We start from the raw sequence: 21,995 nt of genomic DNA on the forward strand, positions 1-21,995 counted from the left end.
GAAGGATCCCACTGGCATTCCTGTACTGCTGAAATGCTCAAAGGGAAGTAAAGCAGCAGATATATGCAGGACTCAGCTGAACCAAGCCTGCTAGCACTACCACGTGTCAGTAGTCCCTGCCTAGGTTGATGTAATGCACTAGAAACAAGGAAAGTTGCTTCCAAGCCTGAGAACCGAGTTGCTGCAGGAAGCCCAGCGCCAAGGTGCAGCCCACACACCAGATGATGCTGGGATGTGCTTCCAAAATGAATCCTGTGGGCATATGGCAGCGAGGGGATTGCCAGGACACAGTGAAGGATGAAATGACAAGTGTGATGCCCCACTAAGCTTGGGATGGCCAGCAAGGGCCTGTGAACTCTGTACAGGTATGCATTTCCCAAAGGGCAGTTAACCCGGCACTCGGCAATGCAGCACTTCAACTGGTGGGCTCTGCTGTGGAGGACAGCAGGCATGGCCTTGTCCTGTGCCATTGTGTTCATAAAGAAGGGAAGTAAATGTCAAAGTCACCAGTGCTGTAGTGCACAGACCAGACTGCAGCAATCTGAGAGATGCTGGCAGTGAGCTGGCTGGGGTAGAACAGACCAACTGCAAGCAAGAGGTTCCCTGTGGCATTTGCCATCCTGTAGTTAAAAAGTGTTCAACACCTCCAGTGGGAGCTGGATGCCCAGTTTTCAGCCCCCCTAACCTTATCAAATGTGTAGAGAAAGGATCATGCTGGGTAAGTCTAAATCAGTCAGCCTTTGGGTCGCATCTAGGGCCAGCAGGTCCCCTCAGAGGACAGGCTTTGCATGCCGAAGCGTGGCTTATTGGGAAAATCAGCCTTATGGGAAGGGCTTTCATGGCTGGATCCGGGGGGAGACAGACAAGATGGGGGTCCCAGCTCCCAGGACGGTCACCCCCCTGCATCCCGCACGTCCCAGGCAAGCAGGGCTGCGTAGGATCCTTACCTCCAGGATGGTGCACCGCTCCGACTGGCACTCCACATCCTCGCAGGGCTGGAACATGCCCAGGGTGACGCAGTTCAGGAGGATGACCAGCATGCTGATGTGCTCGAACCAGGTGAGAGGAAGGTGTTAAGGAGAGCACACACTTCAACGTCAGGAGGGGGAGAGCTGAGGCACCGTGCTGTTTACACATCAAAAAGCCTTCACTCCTGGCACAAGCAAAGAAGAAAACACAGCCAAACGGCCCAGATTTGCTGAGGTTTGAAGTTTTTGGCAACTGAGGAAAGGGCCTGGGAAAGGATGCTCCTGTTGAGATGAAGGAACAAGCCATGCCTTTCATTTCCTACACAGCAGCAAAGCCAGAGAAGTGCAACCAGGCGCACAGCTATGCTTTCCCTCTCAGGTCCCACACACTTCATCCTCTTCTCTTCTTCATGCATGCCCAGGGCAGCTGAGAGCAGAGCAGCCTCCGTCCTCCTCCCACAGCAACTTTTATCTACAGATCTCAAAGAGTTTTAGCAGTGAATCACCCCACAGGTCTGCCAGAATTAACTCTTTCACTACCAAGCTAAAGAAAGCAAGACAAGGATAGATTAATTAATTCAGGCACCACCACCACCAGAAAACCCGGCTTGTGCCTGGTTCCTTGCTCCAGCCAGCGAGGTTTCTCTGCTGGTTTCCGTCTCGAGTCATGAGAACATGTGCTGAATACAGGTTACCTCATTCCTACCTGGTTTCTAAGTCTCATGGATCTATAGAGTCCATTTTGAGTTTTACATCATGACCGAGGATGAAGGCAAAACAAAGCCAAGCTGGTGGCACAAGTTGGTAGCACCAAGGATGGCATCGTGTCGGGATACAGATATAAACCAGGACCCAGGGTGCACAGCACGGGCTTTGAAAGGGAAGGAAAGGGCTCAAGGCTGGATGTCTCCAGGCACCAAAAATCCCCCAGAAGACCGTACGCTCTTACAGGACCCACCAGTGCTCAACTGCACTACTATCAGTAGTTTCAATGTAGTAAGTGGCGATTTGCATCACTTGATTGTTGAAAAACAGGCCCAAAGCTTATGATTACTGCTGCTGGTATGACTATTAAAAATAATAAAATAAGACTTGGGAGAACTAAATAGGAGTTTCACAAATTAAGCATGAATGAGAGATCTGTTCTTAGGAAAATAATTGGAAACATCTGTGTATGAATAAACCCTTATGCTTTCAAACACACAAACATATGTGAGCAAGGGATCATGCAGAAAGAACCACATAGACATTGTCTTATTTCTGATAACAACAGTTCTTCTGCTTTGGAAACCTGAACAGAAAACCCTTACTGTATTTACCTCTGCTGCTTTTAGATATATTTTATCTGGCATTTTATTAGTTCAGTGTAAGATTTATGGCAGCATAGGATTTGGTGTGTACAAGGCTGCAGTCTCAAACTCCTTTTGCATACACACTCTCATTTACCCAGATTAATAGAAAAAAGAGAAATCAGCAGGGTCTGGTCCTGCAGCTTCCTGAAAACCTGCAACCAACCCACTTCTCATTTTAGAGAGGGCCTTAATTTAAAAATTCAGAGCTAGGATCACCTTCGAGCCCATGCTGGGGACCAAACACATCAGACTTGGAAACGCAGTTGACTAAAATGGAAATGCATAAAATCAAATAAACAAATTAAAACAAAAACCCAGGTCACCTTGTCAGCGATGCAGAAGGAGCTGGAGCAGGCAAAGCTCATGGCCACAGCCCCAGAGGACTTGTGCATTGCTGAAATACCAACATTGGTTTACTTTAATTCCTCCCTCCCTTCAATGATTTCTTTCTGATTTTTTTAGGGGCTGTTTGGATGCCCTTCCCTTTTGCCTAATTAGATGCAGAGTAGCGATCTTGCTCCACAGAGAAAATAGCCTGCACTGGACCCAAACAAAGCCCAACCCGTGGCCATATCCTACTTACAATATTTGCATTGCTTGATGGGATTCATGTGGAACTCCCTGTAAACAGGGCTCCTGTGCTATTCCCAGGGTGCCTGCAGTTGCATTCATTTCAGTTATTATACTTGCAGATAATTTTTTCCCTCTAAAGTAAAAAAAATAAAAGCACCTGTATTTTGAGCTGTTAAAAAAGGTGTAACTACGCTGATGCATTAGGTCTCCTGCTTCCCCCAGAGGAGGGGAGCACACTGGCCCTGTGCCTGGTTGCTCCAACCTTGCTCCTGCCCTGGGACACTGATCATGGGCTTGTGCCAACTCCATCCCCTGCTGCTCCAGCACTGGGGAAGTGTACAACGTAGGCTTTTCCCCACCACAAGGTGATAAGGCTTTTGACCCACCATCCACCAAGGGTTGCTGGTCGTGTTCCTGTTCTCCATCCTGCTCCTCACCACCTGAGCCCCTGTTTCTAGCAGAACTCATCAAGAATTAGATTTTGTTTTCCATTAGAAAACACTGATTTGTCAAAAGTGAATCATCAGCAGGGACCGGTTTTGATGGCAACATTCAATTAAGACAGACTTTTTTTTAAAAAATATGGAAGAATCTGTCGCTTGAAAGGCAGAAGCACAGCCCATTGCTGAAGGGAGTCCTCAGGAGCATGGGAAACCCTGATGGATACCAGGGTCTGCCATGCCCCAGGTGCTTCTGTCTTCTGGGTTGGTGCCTGTTTGCTGCTCAGATCACTCTCATAATGATATAAAATGACAAACATTTCAAAAAGAAATTTTTCTGAGCAGAAAACCTGCCTGCCCTCTGGATTTGGCATCTGCCCCTGATTTTTGGTTTCTGTGGAGTGACTGAAGCCTAAGGCTGAAGATATTTGTGGGATGAAGCCCCTGTTCTGCTGAGCTACCCCGGACATTTGTTCAGGCACTCTGCTCGTCAGATTTCTAAAAAACTTCCTTCCTTTATTCTGAATGATCTAATTAAGTTTTTTATGGTTAAATAATCACCTGCAGGAGAAGAATTGTCACTGGAGTGGAAACAAGTGCCTTGATTCCTTAATGACAGGCAGAACCACCACTGTCCCCTGTCCACCTAACATCAAAGCCAAATTTGGTGTATTTCAGGATGTCAGAAGAGTTGTTTTAATTTTCTAAGAGAAAAAGAAAGGCTGTCCCACAGCTTTGTGGTCACAGGTGTTTAGAGGCTGTCAGCGTAGTCAGCAAGGCTCAGCCACGACTGTGAGATGGAAATGACAATGCTGCTGCATGTAGAAAGGAAGGAGACAAAAGAAAACTTGTGTTGCCTTTGAAGAAAAGGCTGAAAAGATGGAAGAAAACCCACTGTAGGGAACAGTTTTGCTTTGGCTGGAGGAGGGAGGAGGAATCCCCTGCTCAGGGCTCAGACATTTTCTGGGGATGCTCCTGTCCTCCTGTCATACCCGAACCCTTCCCGAAGGGATGCGGCTGAAGGGGTCTGAGCTGAAAGGTCCTGTCCCTGCTCAGCCCTTCCAGCCCACCTTCTCCTCCTGTGCCTGTGGCTCCCTCGAAGGCATTAAGCTCCTGCCCTATTTATTTTCACATCTGATTAATGACAGTGAAATCCCTAATTCGAAAGTGGGATTACCCTGAGTGGTCTGCCCCAACAGGACTAATCCTCCCTCCCTCCGGTACACAGATATTCAAGGGAATTTCAGTTCATTGAATTTCAGTTCACTCCCCACTTCCTGGCTCCTGGCTCCAAGGAGCCCCCAAAGCTGTGATTTAACACCCTAGAGCCCCCCAAAGCCACCCGGAATTCAGCAGCCATGTGGATACATCCCAAAGCAAACCCCTGGGGGGTGGGAGATGCTGCTGCTTTTCAGGATGGCATTACAGAGAGCACCTTTGTGCAGCATCCTTCCCATGAAGGCTGGGCCACTTCCAAATGCCCATCAGGAAAGAAAGGTCCCATTCTAATAATTCTGGGAAAATACCCAGAGGAGAAAGACAGGAAAAGGTGGGAAAAAAGTCTGATAGCAGCCCAACACTGGGCCTGTGTCAGCAGAAATAGCAGAGAAGGGGCTGGGGCAGAAGTCCCACGGCACAGAACAGCCTCGTGGGTGACCCTGCAGCATTGCTGCACACCCTGCCTGGCTTTTTTGGCCATCAGGAGGTCAAGGAAGGTGAGGGATGGTGACACCCAGCTCAGCCATGCAGGGCTCTGGCTCACACCCTGAGTGGCACTGGAGATGCTGAAGCTGCGATGGGTTAGGGCTGGCTTAGGGCTCTCCTGGTCCCCCGGCAGCAGCAGTGGCTTCGACCCGCTAAAACCGTGACTCTGCAAAAATGGGTACTTCTGAGTTACCATGGAAACTGCTGCTCTCCAGGCCACCGAAGCACCACCCAGTTTAAAAGCAACCAACTTCGCAACTAGGAGATTTGAAAAGCAAAAGATGCAAAGGGGAGATCTAGACTAACTGCTGGAGGCAAAGATAATTGCAAAAGATTTGCTTAATATTTCTTCCTCTGCCACAAATTCCAGGGTAATGACATCTCAAGCGTATCTGGGCCAAGCTCAAATCCCCCAGACACCCTTCAGGCAGGAGCTGGGGAGTGGCAGAGCCCTTTCCCCCCGGGGGGAGGGCTGCTCCTGGCCGCACAGCACTGTGTGCAGGATTGACACAGTTTCTTACACTAAAATCTAGTCCTGAGTTTAGAAGTAGCATCACAGAAACCAGGCTCTGCCCCAAAATGTTTTTGGCCCCACCTGCTGTTAGTGCAAGGGCTGATGCTGATGCTGTCCTGATGCCGGTGCTCTCCAGCAGCTTTTCAGAGGGTTTTACTAAAACCAACTCCAGGAAAAGACCAGGAGCTTGAGGATTAAGAGCTCTGGTTGCCAGAAGATACCTCTGCATGGGCAAGACCTGCTTTTCCCGCTAACCTCTGCTGTGCCAACATAGCTGGTAAGGCCTTGACTTGATTTTAAAAGAGAGATGGGAATTCAAGGGTGTGTTGAAGCAGTTGCTCAAGAAAATCTTGAGTGTTTCCAGCAGGAAAACCAAATGGCATGAGCCCAGTGCAGAAAGCTGAGGCTGGCTGGCCACTCGTCGACTCCCTGTCACCTAGCCACTGGTAGCAGTGCCAGCGGATGTGTTTGAGGAGTTGGCAACCCAAAATAAAGCTGTGTAGGAGCTGTGCCTGCGTTCTGCCCAAAGGAAGTGCTCCCAGCACCTCCTGCCTCTGTCAGCAGCCCCTGCCCTCTGCCACTGGCAGTGGGGTTTGCACAGCTCCTCTGTCACCAAGGCAGTGACACAGCAAGACTCTAATCTCCTAAGGAAATTACCGATTAATTAAGGAATCCAGCTGACAAACACAGAAAAAAAAAAAAAAAAAAAGTCTTCAAAACTGCCGTCTGGTGGGTCCAGAGCAGAGCGGGATGTCAGAGTCAGTTTGCATCTTAGGATGCAGAGTGGAATGAGGATGCCTGCAGTGGTATGTCATTTCATACCATCAATTTGTCTTAATGCAGCCAGTGTTTCCTGTAGACAAGTTTGCATTCAGCCTCGGATTTAAATTTTTCTTTTCCTCTTTCCCTTTTTAAAGCAGTGCATTTGTGACTTTTTGCATTACTGACCTCAGGCCCTAAACCAAGGAGCAGAGGAATGGGGCAGACTCCGGTGTCACCACAGCACCTCCGGCCAGCAGCACACAGACCTGCCCACGGGTTGCAAGGACAAAACCCAGAGGGAGAACATTAACAGCCTGGCATGCAGACCCTCACATTTAGCTTTGGAAGAGACTTAATTCCATTGAGTTTATGGCAACAGAACAAACCAAAGCAAAAGCAGAAATAACCAGTGTCCTCGCTGAGCTCAGCGCTCCTGCTGTATTTTGCAGCCATTTAGTCCAACCAGTTTAAGCACAGATCTAAGTACAGTGAGAGATCAGCTGCAGCCCAGCCTGACAGCTCCTGACATCTCCTCTGGAGATGGTTTGCACACCATGACATGGATGGTTGCAGGCAGAAGCAAAGAATGACTCTGCTGCACTGAAAAATGCCAAGCCCAAATCCAGCGTCCTCCAGCTCCTTCCCACCATAAACCTCTGCTTCTCAGCTGAAAGAGAAAAGCAAAATTAACTGCAATGATGCAACTTGGATCTCTGTTTCACACATTTTAGCCAGCAAAACAAAGTGGATAGTTCGTGTTTCTAGAAGACTTTCAGATCCTTACATATTTGTGGAATGCTGTAAGGGGATTTCTTGCACTGTAGGTTAAAGTCTAGTATTTTCTTTCAAAATTTAAAGGCCCCCTTAAATACAAAAGTGAAAGAAAAATAAACTGCTTGTCTTGAAGACTAGGTTTTCAATATCTCTTTTAAAATTGTATAGGTACAGAGTAGACTGCCATGCCTGCAACCCTGGTTTGGGTCTCGTCCGCTCCGCATCGGTTATTTTGCCACCCCAAGTAACGCAAAGAGAACTCCAGTGACGTGGGCGTAGGTCAGGCTCTGACGTACCATAACGCAACCAGTCTCCTTCACTGGGCAGCTCAGCCAGTCTGCACCTCCCCATCTGCAGGGAGATGCTCTCTACCATCCGTCACTCCAGTTCTAAAAATATTTCTGCCATAAACACAGTAAAAAATGCCAGGACCACATTACCACTGTGTTGCAAACTCCCTTGCTTTCATCCCATGCCTCATGAAAAAGGACATGCTGCTTCAGATTCCCAGGTTCTTCACAGGGATCAGTCTCAGCTTCATCTAAAAGTTCCCCTCCCTAGCCCCAACCCTCATTTCTAAGTGCCCAAGTTGGAGAGAGGCAGGAGCCAAAAGCTTAAGTGCCCAGCAACTGAAAAGCAGCAAGACAAGATCATGGCACTTACTATTTTCACATAATCTTATTATTTTTAAGCCAGTCAGGGGATTTTGGAGACTTAACCCATTATTTTAAACACTCGGATTTGGCAGTATGGTGATTATTACTGTTATCGTATCCGTACGTACTGCACACGATGCTGAGGAATAACACAAAGCAACAAAAGCCAAGTTATAGTTACAAGGAGAACATATGTTTACAGAAGGAGCAGCCAACTGAAGTTTCAGTTTTTATAGTCTAAGATGTGACTAATGCACTAAACATACATACACACTTATATATATACACACACATATCTGAGAGATGGGGATTTTTGGAGTGCTCTTGGTGAGCTGGGTATGTACTGCTCACCAGAGAGCAGCAGGACTCGGGCATGTAATCCCTCCTTTGCAGAATCGCAGCCTTATTTTGCCTTTAGCAACAAGGTTGGTCGGAAACCTGAGGACCTGCTTGTAAACCACCCAGCCCAGCACCTCGAGTGCAACCAGCTGCAGGAGGAGAGGCAGGAGAGGGGCTGGGTCCTCCAGCTGAGTGGTCCAGCAGACCCCGAGGCCAGAAGGATGCCCACATCCTTGGTCAGCCCACAAAGCAGCTGCTCCATGAGATGGCAACAGGGCTCCTGCAAAGCTATGGAGCATTGAAGCACTTGCAGGAAAAAATTGATGGGGATGGGGGGGGAGAGCAGGCGCTGGGGTGGGCACTGCTGCTGCCTTGTCCCACCGAGCCTCACAGCACCTGTGTGTCCCTGTCCTCTGACTGACCACTCTGAAAGGTCTGGGTGTGGGTGGGAGCTGCTCCGGTGCAGAAATACTGAAGTACCTAGTGCCTGTTTTACTGCTGTTTAGGGGTGCTACCCAAATACCAGCAAATTACAATAATAATGCTTCCCATCCCTTCATGCTACCAGTAACAAAAATAGCTTTAAAAGTCTGCAGTATCCACCTCATCCTGTATGCTAAGTAACGGAAACCAGTCCAAACTCAATGATATTTGGTAAATAGGAGTGGGAAAAAAATAAAAAGAAAGAAAAAGAAAGAACAGAACTGGAAGAATAATGAGTCAGAATAAAATTCCCAAGAGGCAGTGCTGGCTGGTGCTGGCATAATTTTAAGGAACATTCTTACTTTTAAAAAGTTGATTGATTAAAGCTATTTTTAGTGCCCATACTGCACTGGATCATTTGGGTGCGTTTGCTTATGAATTGTAAAACAAAATGAGGCAGCCATACTTCAGAAATATATACCTCCCCAACAGCACCACAAACACGCAGACCAGAAGCAATATTTCAGCCTGAAAGACACCAAGTTGGCACATGTCTTTGGAGATGGGACTGGCTGCAGAGAATTCTTGTTTAAGAAAGGATTAGCCTGAGTTACTGGAATAATTGCATCCCACTAGTTTGTTATAAAATAACCATAACGGGACTCCAACCCGGTACCAGCCCCAAATGGATCTTGAGCAACAGGCTGTTCTGCTGATCTGCTGCAGGGTATGCCTTTCTCCCCCAAAATGCGAATAATTCCCTCTGCCTTGCACAGCCAGAGATGGGGGAGCTGATTTTGGGGCAGATCTGTCCTTGCCAGATGATTTTTGGCTGAAGCATGGCAGGTTGCAGCCCTGGCCATCCCAGATGTGCTGTATGCATTGCAGCCAGGGCATCCCAAACCTGTAACACTCCCCTGTTGCGATGTTCATCATCATGCAACGCAGAAACCTTCCCGCAGCTCCCGAGAGCCTTGCACAGCTCCCTGCAAACCCCAGACCTGCTGCACAGTGGCTGTGTTCAGTGCCCAGGTTTCCCACATGCCCTTCAGATGCCTCCTCTTTCATTTTGGCACTCTGGGCAGCTGAAAAGAGTATTTGCACCTAAGGTAAAAAGCACCAAGATGTTGGCATTTGTCCTGCCGCGGAAAAGTCACTCGTGTGCGACGGAGCCACCGCTGCAAATAGCCAGCGGTCCTCAAAGAACCCACCCTGACTGACAAATCTTGGTAGTGACTGTAATGCAGAGATCAAAGCTGTTCACAGATCATTCACTGGCAGTAAAAGGAGGCTAAATCCATCTTATTATGCACCTGAAATCATTCACCTTGCTCAAGCCAATCTTTTGGAGCCATAATGAATTTAAAAGCAGTTAACTCCAGGTCCTTGTCATGTGTCATTTGTCAGACAGCTTCATTTTCCTTGCCTGTTGTCACAGCTTTGTAAGGCTGTTAAAAGACAGCCGATGCAGCAAGTCGCAGCTATTGGGGATTAAGCTTCAAACTAAAAGGATGCTACAGGCATAAAAGCACCTCGAGGGGTGCACATGCTCGTGCTGCCTCCTGATGCGGCTCAGTCAATGCAACACTAATCCTCCCTGTTCTTGGGGCTTTCTGAGCATACAACCAGGCTCCGTAAAACCTGATCACTACCATTGCTCTTCCCTGCCACGTGCCTTCCCAGCACAAACCTGTCCCGGCAGAGCTCGCACCTCCCAAACAAGCTCAGCAGGGAAATCAAGGCAATGCAAATCATTGCTACGCCCAAACCCAGAGGAAAACCCCCTCACATCAGCCTGCTGGCATGCATCACCCTGGAAAAATCACCTCCACTGCCTGTGTTAAATTGGTGCCTGTTAATACCCAGAGTGATGATAGCAAATGGATTTAGCATCCTTAACTGCTGTGAGATGCCCCACAAGCAAACAAGGTTGTATCGATTAAAGTGACATAGAGGGACTTTGGCAGACCTGTGCTGTGCCAGGCTGGCTCGGGAGCTGCCCTCTGAGTTTTCATTTTGATTATATGCTGGAAAACACGACCTTGCATGATTTAAGTTCTGCAGCTGGAACCCCATGGCTGGCCCATGCCAGAGGAGTTGGGGTTAGCATGGTTTTCTTGCCTGTGATGATGGCTCTGAAGCCCTTGAGCGGTGGGTTCAGGCCACCCAGGAAAGATTCTGTTCCTGCCACCTCCATGTACTTCGATAAAATCCCTGAATAATTCAAAGGCGTTATTGCTGATTGACGGCACTCGCAGATCTCAGGGCCAGAGATCAAGTCCCTCCCACTTCATCCAAAATAAACCCAAATGATCTCTAAACACATCACAACCCGTTCAACCACCAAATCCACTAAATCCACCCAAATGAGAGCGTTTCACACTCACTAAATTCCCAGCTATCATTTACCCAGCAAGGAGACAAGGACAGAAGCAGTGTTTTGCCTAGTCCGCTCCGCCTGCATGACTCACTTGATTAAAATACATATAAGCACCTATCTAAGAAGTGACATGTGAGGGTGAGCAATCAGAGCAGGTAATTGCTTGAGAGAGATGGGTGCGTGGGTGGGACGCCAAATCCTCAGGAAACGGGTCACGGAGGGCAGAAAGCTGCAGCCGCATCCTCGTGGGTGGCTCAGTGTCATGGCAACTCGGGGCTGCCACTTGGCTTCCCAAAAGGATGCTGCTGGGGGTGTCCCCCTGGGCAGGAGGTTGAACCCTAAATATCTCCTGTGCCAGCTTTGCTTGGTGGTAGGCGATATGGGAAGGGGCTGTGGGGAGAGGAGGTGGGAGATGTGGTTCACCAGCCGCCTGCCACCAGCCCTGTCCTCTCTGAGTTCGGCTCACACATCATATGAAGCGACAGGCTACTGCTTCTGGGGTTTGTTCCGCTTTCTGATTTCTGCTTTCTGTCTGTGGGTAAATACAAACGTGCTTTTCCTGTGGGGAGACACACAGGGGGGTTCAGAGTAAATATCACTGGCCTCATGCAGCTGCCGCATCAGCAGATCTGGACCAAGTGCAGCTTCTCCCATTTACACCAGTATCCTGGTGAATTAGATGGACCAAGGGGGGGAAGCAGCTTTCCCTGTGCCCTTGGTGCTGAGGACTAGGAGCTGTCACCTGCAGGAGACCGTGCAGCATCCCTTCTGAGGAAGGTCAGTGCTAAGATGAAGCCACTCCAGGGCTGCAGGTCCCCTGGAAACATGTCACCTTTGCATCCCATTTGCCTTTTCCCTACATGTGCCCGTAGCAAAATGCATGCCATTCCCAGCCTGCACTCAGCTAAATTGCTCCACCAGCTCGCTGCCTCAAAAACACAGCCCTTGGGAAACCAAACTCAGCTGGAATCCTGAAAATAAAGATAAGATGATGACTTTGTCTTCTCTGCCTCATCCATCCAGCCAGGGAGAAGTGCTTTACAAGAAAAAGCAAGCAAAGAAATTAATCTTTGCAGAAGCACCGTGTGGTGGGTAACCCCCCCCCCCCCCCCCCCCCCCCTTTTACAGATGGGGAATATGAGCAAAGAGGTTGGAGGGATGGTTTGCGAGGGCCAGCACTCCTGCTCGCAAGCCCCATTTGCACCCACATAGTGCAGTATAAAGTAAAGGAGACAAAACACCCCCCCCCATGTGGGTCTTCCAAACTGAGGGTGGTGTGGTGTGTGTGTCAGGCAGAAATTGCACCCCATCCTGAGCCCTCTGAGCCTCCTTCCAGGCATCATCCAAGGCAGGACCTCAGGCTGTGTTTGCATTAGCAGGACAGTAGCTAGTATTTCCCATGGAAATATCACTTGTGGGGATGTGGCTCTCTAGGGATTATCAGATCAACTGGCCCGAGTAATGCTCTCGCAGCAGGCACAGGACTCTTGTGCCCACTGCCGATCACCTCCAAACCCAAATGCTCCTCCAGGTTTCTGAGGGCAAATGAAAGGTCAAAAGATAAAAGATGCTGGAAGAGCAACAGTTGTACTTTTTCTTTCCTCTGTCCTTCACTTCAGCTACAGACAGAGCTGTGTGGGACTAAGGATGCAATGCACCCCAGCAGCCCTGGCGATAGCGGGAACTGACCTTTAGATGACTAGAGTATGAGAAAAAGCTCCCGAGGGACCAGTGACCCCAATGCCACTGTGCTTGCCCCAGCAAACAGCCCACAGTTCCCTAGTGCAGGCTCCTAGATACTCGCCTCGTGCCACGATGACCTATACTGCAATAATTTTAGTGAGAATTTTGAACCTGATTCTCAGGAAAGAGAAAAAGTGTGGTTTTCTTCCCTACCTTAGATGCTTCAGGTGTTTTACACACTGTTAGTGCCCCACCATGGCTTTCATGGCTGGTGTTTGCAAGGGAGAGAGCAGCCACGGAGATTTTTTTCTTGTTTCTATGACAATTCAGCTATGTTGGGTCCAACTGTTTTTTAAAAAAGGTCAAGTTTGTAAAAAAATCTTATCTGCTGCATTTCAGCCACATCTCCCCCTGTGGCCCCAGCCCTGGCCAGTTCTGCCATTGGGGTCCTGGGCTGAGACACAGGGACACACAGCGGAGGGGTGACTTACCCCCAGCAGCCCGCAGCCAGGATCGATCCTGTCACAGCCTCAGAGTAGCCTAGGGTGGTTTCAAACCCCTTAAATATTACATTTATTACCAACACTGATCCCTGTCTTAATGAGCCAAACTGCACCCAGAGAGGGATGTTTCCACCAGCCTGATCTAATCTCCCTCCACTTGGCTGTTTCACGCTAAAATCGGTCACTCACATTAAAACGTTGTTGCCTTTTCAAATTCAATGTGCCCTGTAGCCTTTATCCAGGATTTCTAAATATTTGCCGTCACAAGAGATCAGTCCCAAGAAGGTAACGACTTGGCAGGGGGCTTCTTGGCTTGGATTTGCCTCATCCCTGCCCATTTCCAGCCATGCCTGCAGCAGTTCCCTGCGTGGCCAGTGTCCATACCAGGCAGGAGAACCAGCCACCATTAAAAGTGATGATTTCTCAGATGGCAAACAAGGCAGAAATTTGGGGCATGAATTATACAAGTGCTGGGGCTCTCCCTCCAGCTGGGTATGAAGCATTTAACAGCTGAGGAGGGATGCTGTGCTTCCACACCACTGCTCCGGCCCCCACCCTGCCCCTCCTCGTCCCACTCTCACCCCATGGGTGATTTAACCAGCGACACCCTCAAAACCTGCTCGGCCGCCAGCTGCCTGAGGAGCCAGCGTTTTCCGTGCATGGATGAATCCTCATCCTGCGATGGGATCTGGCCACTGGCTGCTGAGCCGCTGCGCCCTGAACTTCACAGGCTTCTGGAGAAAGCCAAAACACTCTTTGCATAGAGGGACTAATAATAATAATAATGATGATGATAATAATGATGATGATGATAATGATAATAACAACAACAATAATAACAGCAATGAAGCAAATGGTCTATGGGATAGGACAGGCAGAGGATAAGCGTGGTATTGGGGAGGAACCATGACCCAGCCCAGGGATCTAGGGCTCATCACGACAGCGGAGTCCTGCTGCCCACCACTCAGGGCGGAACGGGATGAGTCACTGAGCAAACACCACGAATGAGCAGCAAATGGCTCCAGCACATCAGAACAAACCTGGTCCTCTGCTCATGCACAGAGAAAATCAATTCTGTCAACATCAGGACAGCAGGATCTGAGACAAATGGAGGCAGCGAGCGCGGCTGGGCTGGCTCCCCTGTCTTTGCAGCTGGGATTGCCACCCTGAAGGTCCCTGAGCCCTGGCTGCTCGCCAACACCAGCTCTCATGGCCTGGCAATGGGTTTGCCAGAAATATGGTCAATCAATGTTAAAACTGGCTGGGTTTTTTTATTTTATTATTTGTTTGTTTTGGTTTTTTTAAACAGTATCAGCATCAATAACAGAAGCTGCCCTTCTTGCCTCACATAGTTAATGCTGTGTCATAAACTTGGCTGCCATTATCGATATCAATGTGACGTCGGTGTCCATGTAAATGTCACTTGGTAGCAATAATGTCAACGCTGTGGTCCCCAGGGTCAATAAACAGCAATACCAAATGTCATCCAGTCGGAAAGCATTGAGCAACTGGGAAATGCTAATACAAAGGTAAAAATCAGGGATGCACACAGGGCATGAAGTTTGTTTAGATGAAGAAACTAATTAGTCCAAAGCTCTGACAGTGTCTGGATTCAGTCTTACTTCTGCTGTAGCTCCTGCTCTTTGCTGCTGCTGTGGGCAGGGGCTGCCTGGATGCTCTCTCTGCCTTTGCACTTTCCCTGGGTAGAAAATCTGCCCTGACCAGCACGTGCCACCCCTGTGCTCCCCAGGGATGGCTCCCAGCTGCGGTCGGGGACAGTGCAGGGCACAGGCACCCACCGCCTGCCCTGCCAGCCCAGCAGAGCCTGTCAAGGGCCAGTTCCTGGCATGCATATGGATCCTGGATGAATTTACGCCATGCCATTTCTAACGATCCTTCCCGGGGTTACTTGAGAAGTAGAGGGGAGAACACATTCCGGCACGGCCACCGAGTGGAAAGGAACCGCGGCCACTGCCTGGTGCTGCATTTGGTGCACAGGGGCTGAGGGAAGGGTAACCCACTTGAGCTGGCAGACTGCTCAGGGCTCGGAGGGTGGCTTCAAAACAGCAAAATGTTTCTGATTTGTTGGCTGTAACATCTGCTCCTGCCGTGTGCTGTGCTGGGGAAGAAGAATACATCCAAGAAGTGTGGCTGCTTTGCACAAGAAATGCCCTCTTAACCTAACTGATGATGTTCAGATGTGTTCACTGTAACTCTCATCTCATGCTGGAGCTCAGTGAGCAGTTTTCTCCGCTCGGCTGGTCTCTGCGCAGGGTCTGGACAGCTGTAACTGGTCTCAGGAAGGCTTTCAGCCCTGCCAAATGCCTCAGTGCATCCAAAAGGAAAGAGGGGCAGTCCAATTTTGAGTGAGTAAAAGAACACAGCTGGGCATTTGCAGCGGTTCAGCCAGCCCCACAGCACTGCATCTACCTGGGGCTTCCCTGCCTCTGGGATGCAAACAGCCTGGATGCAGCAGCAGCACTGCCCTGTCCCGGCTCTGGAGAGGAGCCATAGCCAAGCCATTGGGGGATCTGGGCTGGTCATGGACCTGGGCATGCACAGAGCTAAGCGAGGTGACAACTGGCAAAAATAAAGGACAATAATAATTGCAATCATTAGAAACAGATGGGATTTTGGTGACTTTCATCACTTTCCATTTACCACCTGCTCATCTGCTCATCCTCAGTACCCAAGAGACATACCTGCTACAGCACAGCTTTGAGAATGACCGTGCTGACACTGGAAGCCCCCAAGATCTGCCCCAAGACAGCCTCTGTGCTCGCTCTTCTTGTCAGGACAGCTGCAAATTTTAATTCAGCTGCGGGAAACCGAAGTCCTGTTCCCTAAAAGCCAACCGCTTTTGCAGCCAGGGTCTCGTGATAGATTTGCATAAGCAGCATCTGTCACAGACAGATGAAACCCACCTGTCTCAGCATTCCAATTTGATGGATTGACCTGCTCTTTTAACAGAGAGTATTACTGGCATAGCAGAGACTTTTTTTTTTTTTTTTTTTTTCCCTGACTGCAATATTGAAAAAAAAAGGGGGGGTGGGTAATAAAACTAAATCCCCAATCAAACACTTCATGTTATACTTGGATCCATGGCACATTCTTCTGATGAATAGAGGCAATTATTTTTCAGAATAATTTAAGCAGCTTTGAATCAAGGGGCAGTTTAGACTGACATTTAAATGAGCTCAAATTTAAGGAAGCTGTATTATCAGCTAGTGATTTTCTACTTACTGCTTTAAATAACTCCGTGTCCCACGTTTGCAATGTAATAACTCCCTAAATTACAGCAATCTCAGGAGGCAAAGGATTTTAATGACAGAGTGACCCGCTTTGTCATGGGAGGTGCTCTGGGCTTAGGCAGGTGATGGGGATGCCATGCAACAGCACGGGGTCCCCATGTAACTGGGGACATTCCAGTGCCAGAGACACAGTCACAGCATCCCAGTGCAGGATACTGCTGGTCCTGGCAGCATCGCAGTGTGGTTTAAGGGACTTTGGAGTTAACCTTCCTCTCCCACCCCTCTCACCCTCCCCCAAACCTTCACATCGCTATCGCAGCATTTATGCTGTGTGGTTAGGTTTCCCCTGACAAATTTGGGTTTGGCTGGATGCCTCGGTGCTTTTTCTCTGCTTTGCTGTCCTGGATTAGCTGGCGAATGATAAGGACTGGCGAGCTGAACCTGAACTGCTGCTTGCTGGGGATGCCACGCAGCTCAGATGCCTTTGAGCAGTGCCCTATGGACCTTCAGCTAGTAACACTGCAACATTGCTGAGAAAAGGACTTTGCTAGGGAGACACTGGCCAGGAGCAAAACTAACTGGAAATCCTGCCTGAGGGTTCGTTTGTCCCCGCTGCAGGTTTGGATGCCTGGACAACCATTTCCCATTGACTCCTGCATCGGTCCTTGCCCCTTCCCTTGGGCTGACACAAGGGGAAATGTGTTTCTGGATGGCTGAATGAATCCCAGAGCTGCGACACATCATCTACTCTCCTGTGGTTTAACAGCTGTAATGCAAATATAAATACGTTCCTCCCACTTTCACAAGGATGTTCTTTGTGGCTTTTCTATCCTGGGAGTTAGCAGCCTTGCTGTTGTGGTATCCAAGAGCCTCATGATCTTTAATGGCTTCTTTGCATGAGTAATGCATTTACATGCATCTCACCCAAGATGATCTTTCATCCTCTCTATGAGCTTTCCCTCCCTGGCACAACTCTCCAGTTTTATTCCCTTTTATCTGAGCTGTAGCCTGTGCTGGGATGACAAATGCAGCCCTTAATGCCAAAGAAAATGAGGCACATTTCAGATGCAGCACTTCTGAGATAACAACTGATCCCAAATACGCCAAAATAAGGGGAAATGGCCCCAAGTTTCCCCCTGGGAACCTGCAGGCTGCCCCACAGGGACCAGCTGCAGGATTCAGGGGGACAATGCCATACACTGCAGGCAGCAGTGAGACAGTCCTGGCTGCTTTAGCCATTGCAGGTCTCTGTATTTCAGCACAGCTTATGGGAGCTTTGGCACATTTGGAAGGGATGAACAGTATGTTAATACAGTAAAACTGAGAAGCATGATGATTTTATAACAGATTTCTTGAGGTTATGGGACATAAAGCATCCACCTCCAGATCTGGATGCTCCAGGCCCGGTACATCCAGCTGCGTGATGCATACATTTAGTAATGGTGTCAACATGAAAAGTCTATCAGTTTCCCCCTTCCTCTGCTCTACAGCCTGCTCCAGTAAAAACATTTCACTACCAGCATTTTGGCAGGGCTCACTGGTCCACTCCAAGCTCAATGGGAAACACCCTCTTCAGTGCCTCCCGCCCCACCAGCTATCACAACGGGGTGGAAGGGGCCAAGTGGGAAGAAATCGAGTTACTCTGGTCCATGGTGATGTACACATTGCATCACCCGTGACAAAACCAACATGCCAGCGCCTGGTTGGTACCCTCACAGTGGCGCCCCGATCCCTCTGTGTGGCACCCACCGCAAGGCACCAGGGCTGGGGTCAGACCTGTTTGATGTGCGCACGGGGGTGCCTAAAACCGCCAGGTGATGCAGGAACAAGTGGCTGCCTTGCACCAGATCGCACTGTTGCTCTGACAGATGGAAAAACAGGGGACTCAGAAACCATGTTCTACCCACCCAGTTTTGAGGTGGGTTAGAAATATCAACTCCTTTTTTTCCTATCAGAAAGAGTCTGGCCCTGCGACTGAATCGCTAGGTTAGAAGTTGATTTCCAGAAAATGTTTTCTCTGCCCCAAAGACGAGCCAGTCTTAAAAAAACCCCAAAAAACAACAACAAAAAAAAAAAAACACCAAAAAAAAAAAAAGCAAGGCAGCCTCTGAACACCACCTTTGCTAGGGATGGAGACTGGGCACTGCGCCAGCATCCTGGTGAGAGCAGGACTTACTGCTCCATGCCTCACAACTGGGCCATGCTAGGAGATTGCTGAAAACTGTAATTGTGCTCAAGTGCAAAAGGCAACAAGCCAGCTCCTGGGAGCCTCAACCTATCTCCTTGTGTACAGTCCTCCAGGCACTCACTCCCGCCCAGCCAAGGACTGAAATCCTGCAGTGGGGACCACAGGGCTACAGCAAGGGGATGCGCAGTGGCTCTGAGATAAGGGTGCTGCAATGGGAAGGGGCAAATGTCCCTGGAAGTGACTTTTGCAGCCATCTGCAACCAGCTGTGACCCTCACAGCTGTCCTAGCTGGCCACACCAGCACAGCCAGGCTCTTGCAAGCCAGGAAAAAACCCCAAGAGACTTAATTTTTCTCTCTGCTTGCCTCTGTTATCTCTTGCTTCTGCCTCCAACTGGAATATTATCAAAATAAACAAACAGTGTATCTCAAGATAAAGCTGACAGAAAAAAAGAATGGGTGCTGGCCATCCCTTTCTAATTGAGGGAACACAAGCCAATTCTCCACAGATTTTCAGGCCACACAAGGGTCAGACACGCAGTCTCTAACCCAGACCTCCACCACCCATTTGCCTAGCCAAGCTTTGATGGAGAGCTAGATTTTTCTGCAGTCTCAAAGGATTACCTTTTTTTTTTTTTTTAATTTTATTTTGGTACAACACTGTTTCAATTTTGTGGATTTGTTTTGGAGGCTTTTTTCCTTTCTTTCTTCCTTTTTTTTTTTTTTTTACCCCCATCCCCAGTGTTGATTAGCCGAGCCTGGTATTACATTTGCTAATGATGCTTTGTGCTCAGCACCACAGGGAGAAGTGCAGTGCGCCTGGTTTGGAGACCATGAGACCTTTGCATCCCAACACTGGCAGCACTGCTGAACCTTCTCTTTACCCAGGCTCCTCATTACTGTAATGCTGATTAACACCTGCAGTGCTAATGAAGCAACAGGGTCAGGAGGGACTGAGGCAAAAGGAGGAGGAAGGAGAAGCAGACCCTGAGGGAATGGTGCAGGATGGGGCAAGGGAAATCCAAGGGATTGAGTGGGCCCAGGGCCCCAGCTGCATCCTGAAGGAAGGGAAATGCACTGCTGCATTATCTCAGAGTTACTTTTTTGGGGCTTGCAAAAGCTGTGCCATGCTGGCGTGGCCAGTTAGGACAGCTGGTTGGGTGACAGCAGATGCTGAACAAGCCATGTCTATCTCCCACCTATCTCAGAGCTACAAGTGGGGAGAAAGCGGCAAGCACTGGGGCTGTGAGGGCAACTCAGGGGGGCTCACAGCATTGGGGGGGTGGGGTGTCAGGTTTGTGTCTGGAAAGCAGCTCCACAAAAGCCCAGCTGAAAGCAGTGAGCAAAAAGTGATGCACATCTCACCGAGGACCTGATTCTTCCCTCTACTGGCATGGTCCAGCCGGCCTTGGGCAGGATGGGCTGGGGAGCCCACGGTAAGGATGCTGCTGGAGATGGGCTTTCCCTTCCAGCTTTATTTAGCCATGTGTTGCAATCCCCAAATATCGGTGCTGGATGGAGAGCCCTTCAGATGCAGGCAGCATGGCATGCAAGGAGCTCAGGCAGTGCATAAATCATCCAGGTCCCCAACAAAGCTCTTCTTTCTGCATTTTTTTTTTTATTTTATTTTTCATTTAAAACCTATCATCCCAGTCAGATCCTCCCCACTAAGCACCATCGAGCACAGAGAGGAGGGGAGCGAAGGTGAGCAGCGACACGGCTCCTCCCCAGCACTGCTCTGCTCCCCCTCCCTGGATGGCGACCCATCAGGGAATGGCCCCATCCATCTCCCGCTCATGGCTGACAAGCGAAATTGCTTCACATCCTCCCTAAAACGCATGGAATGAAACCATGATCTATTTTAACACATATTCAAGGGGACACTGTCAAATAGTTTAGATCCGAAATGAGAGATTTTGTAAACAAACCAACCAAACAAAAGACTTACAAAGCTTGATATTAATAGAAAAGTTATTGGGCTGCCTTTTTTTTTTTTTACACAGCAATAAAAGAAAGCTTTTTAAAAATTCCCCCTGCAGTGTTTGCAACCCAAATAAAACAACATTATTCTGACACATGAGAAATGACCCCACCGGGGAGTGGGAGCTGCAGAGAAGGCGTGTGGAGGGCAGCTCCAGGAGAGGTGATGCAAAGCTTTAACCCCCTTGTCCCCCACCGTTCCACCCTGGTCCCAAAGCTCTCCTACCTCAGCTCTCACAGCCTGGAGACCCCCCAGCCTCAGCAGGGCTCCCCGGGAGGATGCTCCAGCAGATGGGTGCAGACACTCCCTGTTCCTCACAGGGGTTCCGACACTGCCTGCAAAGCCGGCACCAGAGAAGCAGAGCCTGGGTCAGGGATGAGCAAAGAAATTTGGGCTTGCAACCAGGACATACATCGGTGCAATCCCCCCCTCTCCCTCCAGAGCAGGCCAGGCTGGAAAGCAGCCAGCTGCCTCATGCTTCGTTAAGCTCCTGATCGTTAGTGGTGGGTACTGATAGCTGCAGCTGGCAGAAAGTATCAGCTGAGGGGCTGGGTAGGTGTTTCCTTGGTGCTGCCAGAAGATGCTGGCAGGCTGGGCCTTGTCTCAAATTGGGGACCCCCCCAAAAAAACCAGGCTTGCACAGGGCTTACCCTGTCACAGTCAGCAGGGATGGCACATCGCAGCTCCCCTCCCACAAAGGAGGGCTTGGAGGGGTGAGGAACAGCATTATCACAGAATCATTTAGGTTGGAAAAGACCTTTAAGATCATCAAGTCCAACTGTTAACCCAGCACTGCCCAGCCCACCTCTAAGCCCTGTCCCCAAGCACCGCATCTACGCATTTTTTGAACACCCCCAGGCATGGTGACTCCACCACCTCCCTGGGCAGCCTGTCCCAGTGCCTGACCACCCTTTCGGTGAAGACATTTCCCCTAATATCCCATCTAAACCTCCCCTGGCACAACTTGAGGCCGTTTGCTCTTGCCCTGTCGCTTGCTCCCTGGGCGCAGAGACCGACCCCCCCCTGCCCACAGCCCCTGTCAGGCAGCTGGAGGGAGCGATCAGGTCCCCCCCGAGCCCCCCCTCTCCAGGCTGACCCCCCCCAGCTCCCCCAGCCGCTCCCCACAGGGCTTGTGCCCCAGCCCCTTCCCCAGCCCCTTCCCGGCTCTGGACACGCTCCAGCCCCTCCACGTCCCCCTGGCAGTGAGGGGCCACAGCTGAGCCCAGGGTTCGAGGGGCGGCCGCACCAGTGCCCCCAGTACAGGGGGACGGGCACTGCCCTGGTCCTGCTGGCCACGCTGTTTCTGACACAAGCCAGGATGCTGCTGGCCACCTTGGCTACCTGGGCACACTGCTGGCTCCTGTTCAGCCGGCTGTTGACCAGCACCCCAAGGTCCTTTCCCACCAGGCAGCTCATCAGCCCCTCTGCCCCCAGCCTGTCGCGCTGCCTGGGGCTGGTGTGACCCAAATGCAGAACCCGGCACTGAGCCCTGTTGAACCTCATACA

General features: G+C 49.8%; 1 protein-coding gene across 1 annotated transcript in view; it reads right to left on the bottom strand.

Moving 5' to 3' along the window:
• The window catches only part of CACNA1H (calcium voltage-gated channel subunit alpha1 H), a 253,864-nt gene that overhangs the window by 125,766 nt on the left and 106,103 nt on the right, over positions 1-21,995 (bottom strand). The window contains 1 exon segment of the mRNA XM_055806425.1: positions 948-1,059. Coding sequence (XP_055662400.1) covers positions 948-1,059 — 112 coding nt within the window.

The sequence above is a fragment of the Falco peregrinus genome, chromosome 5 (genome assembly GCF_023634155.1).
Source record: "Falco peregrinus isolate bFalPer1 chromosome 5, bFalPer1.pri, whole genome shotgun sequence".
NCBI lineage: Eukaryota > Metazoa > Chordata > Aves > Falconiformes > Falconidae > Falco > Falco peregrinus.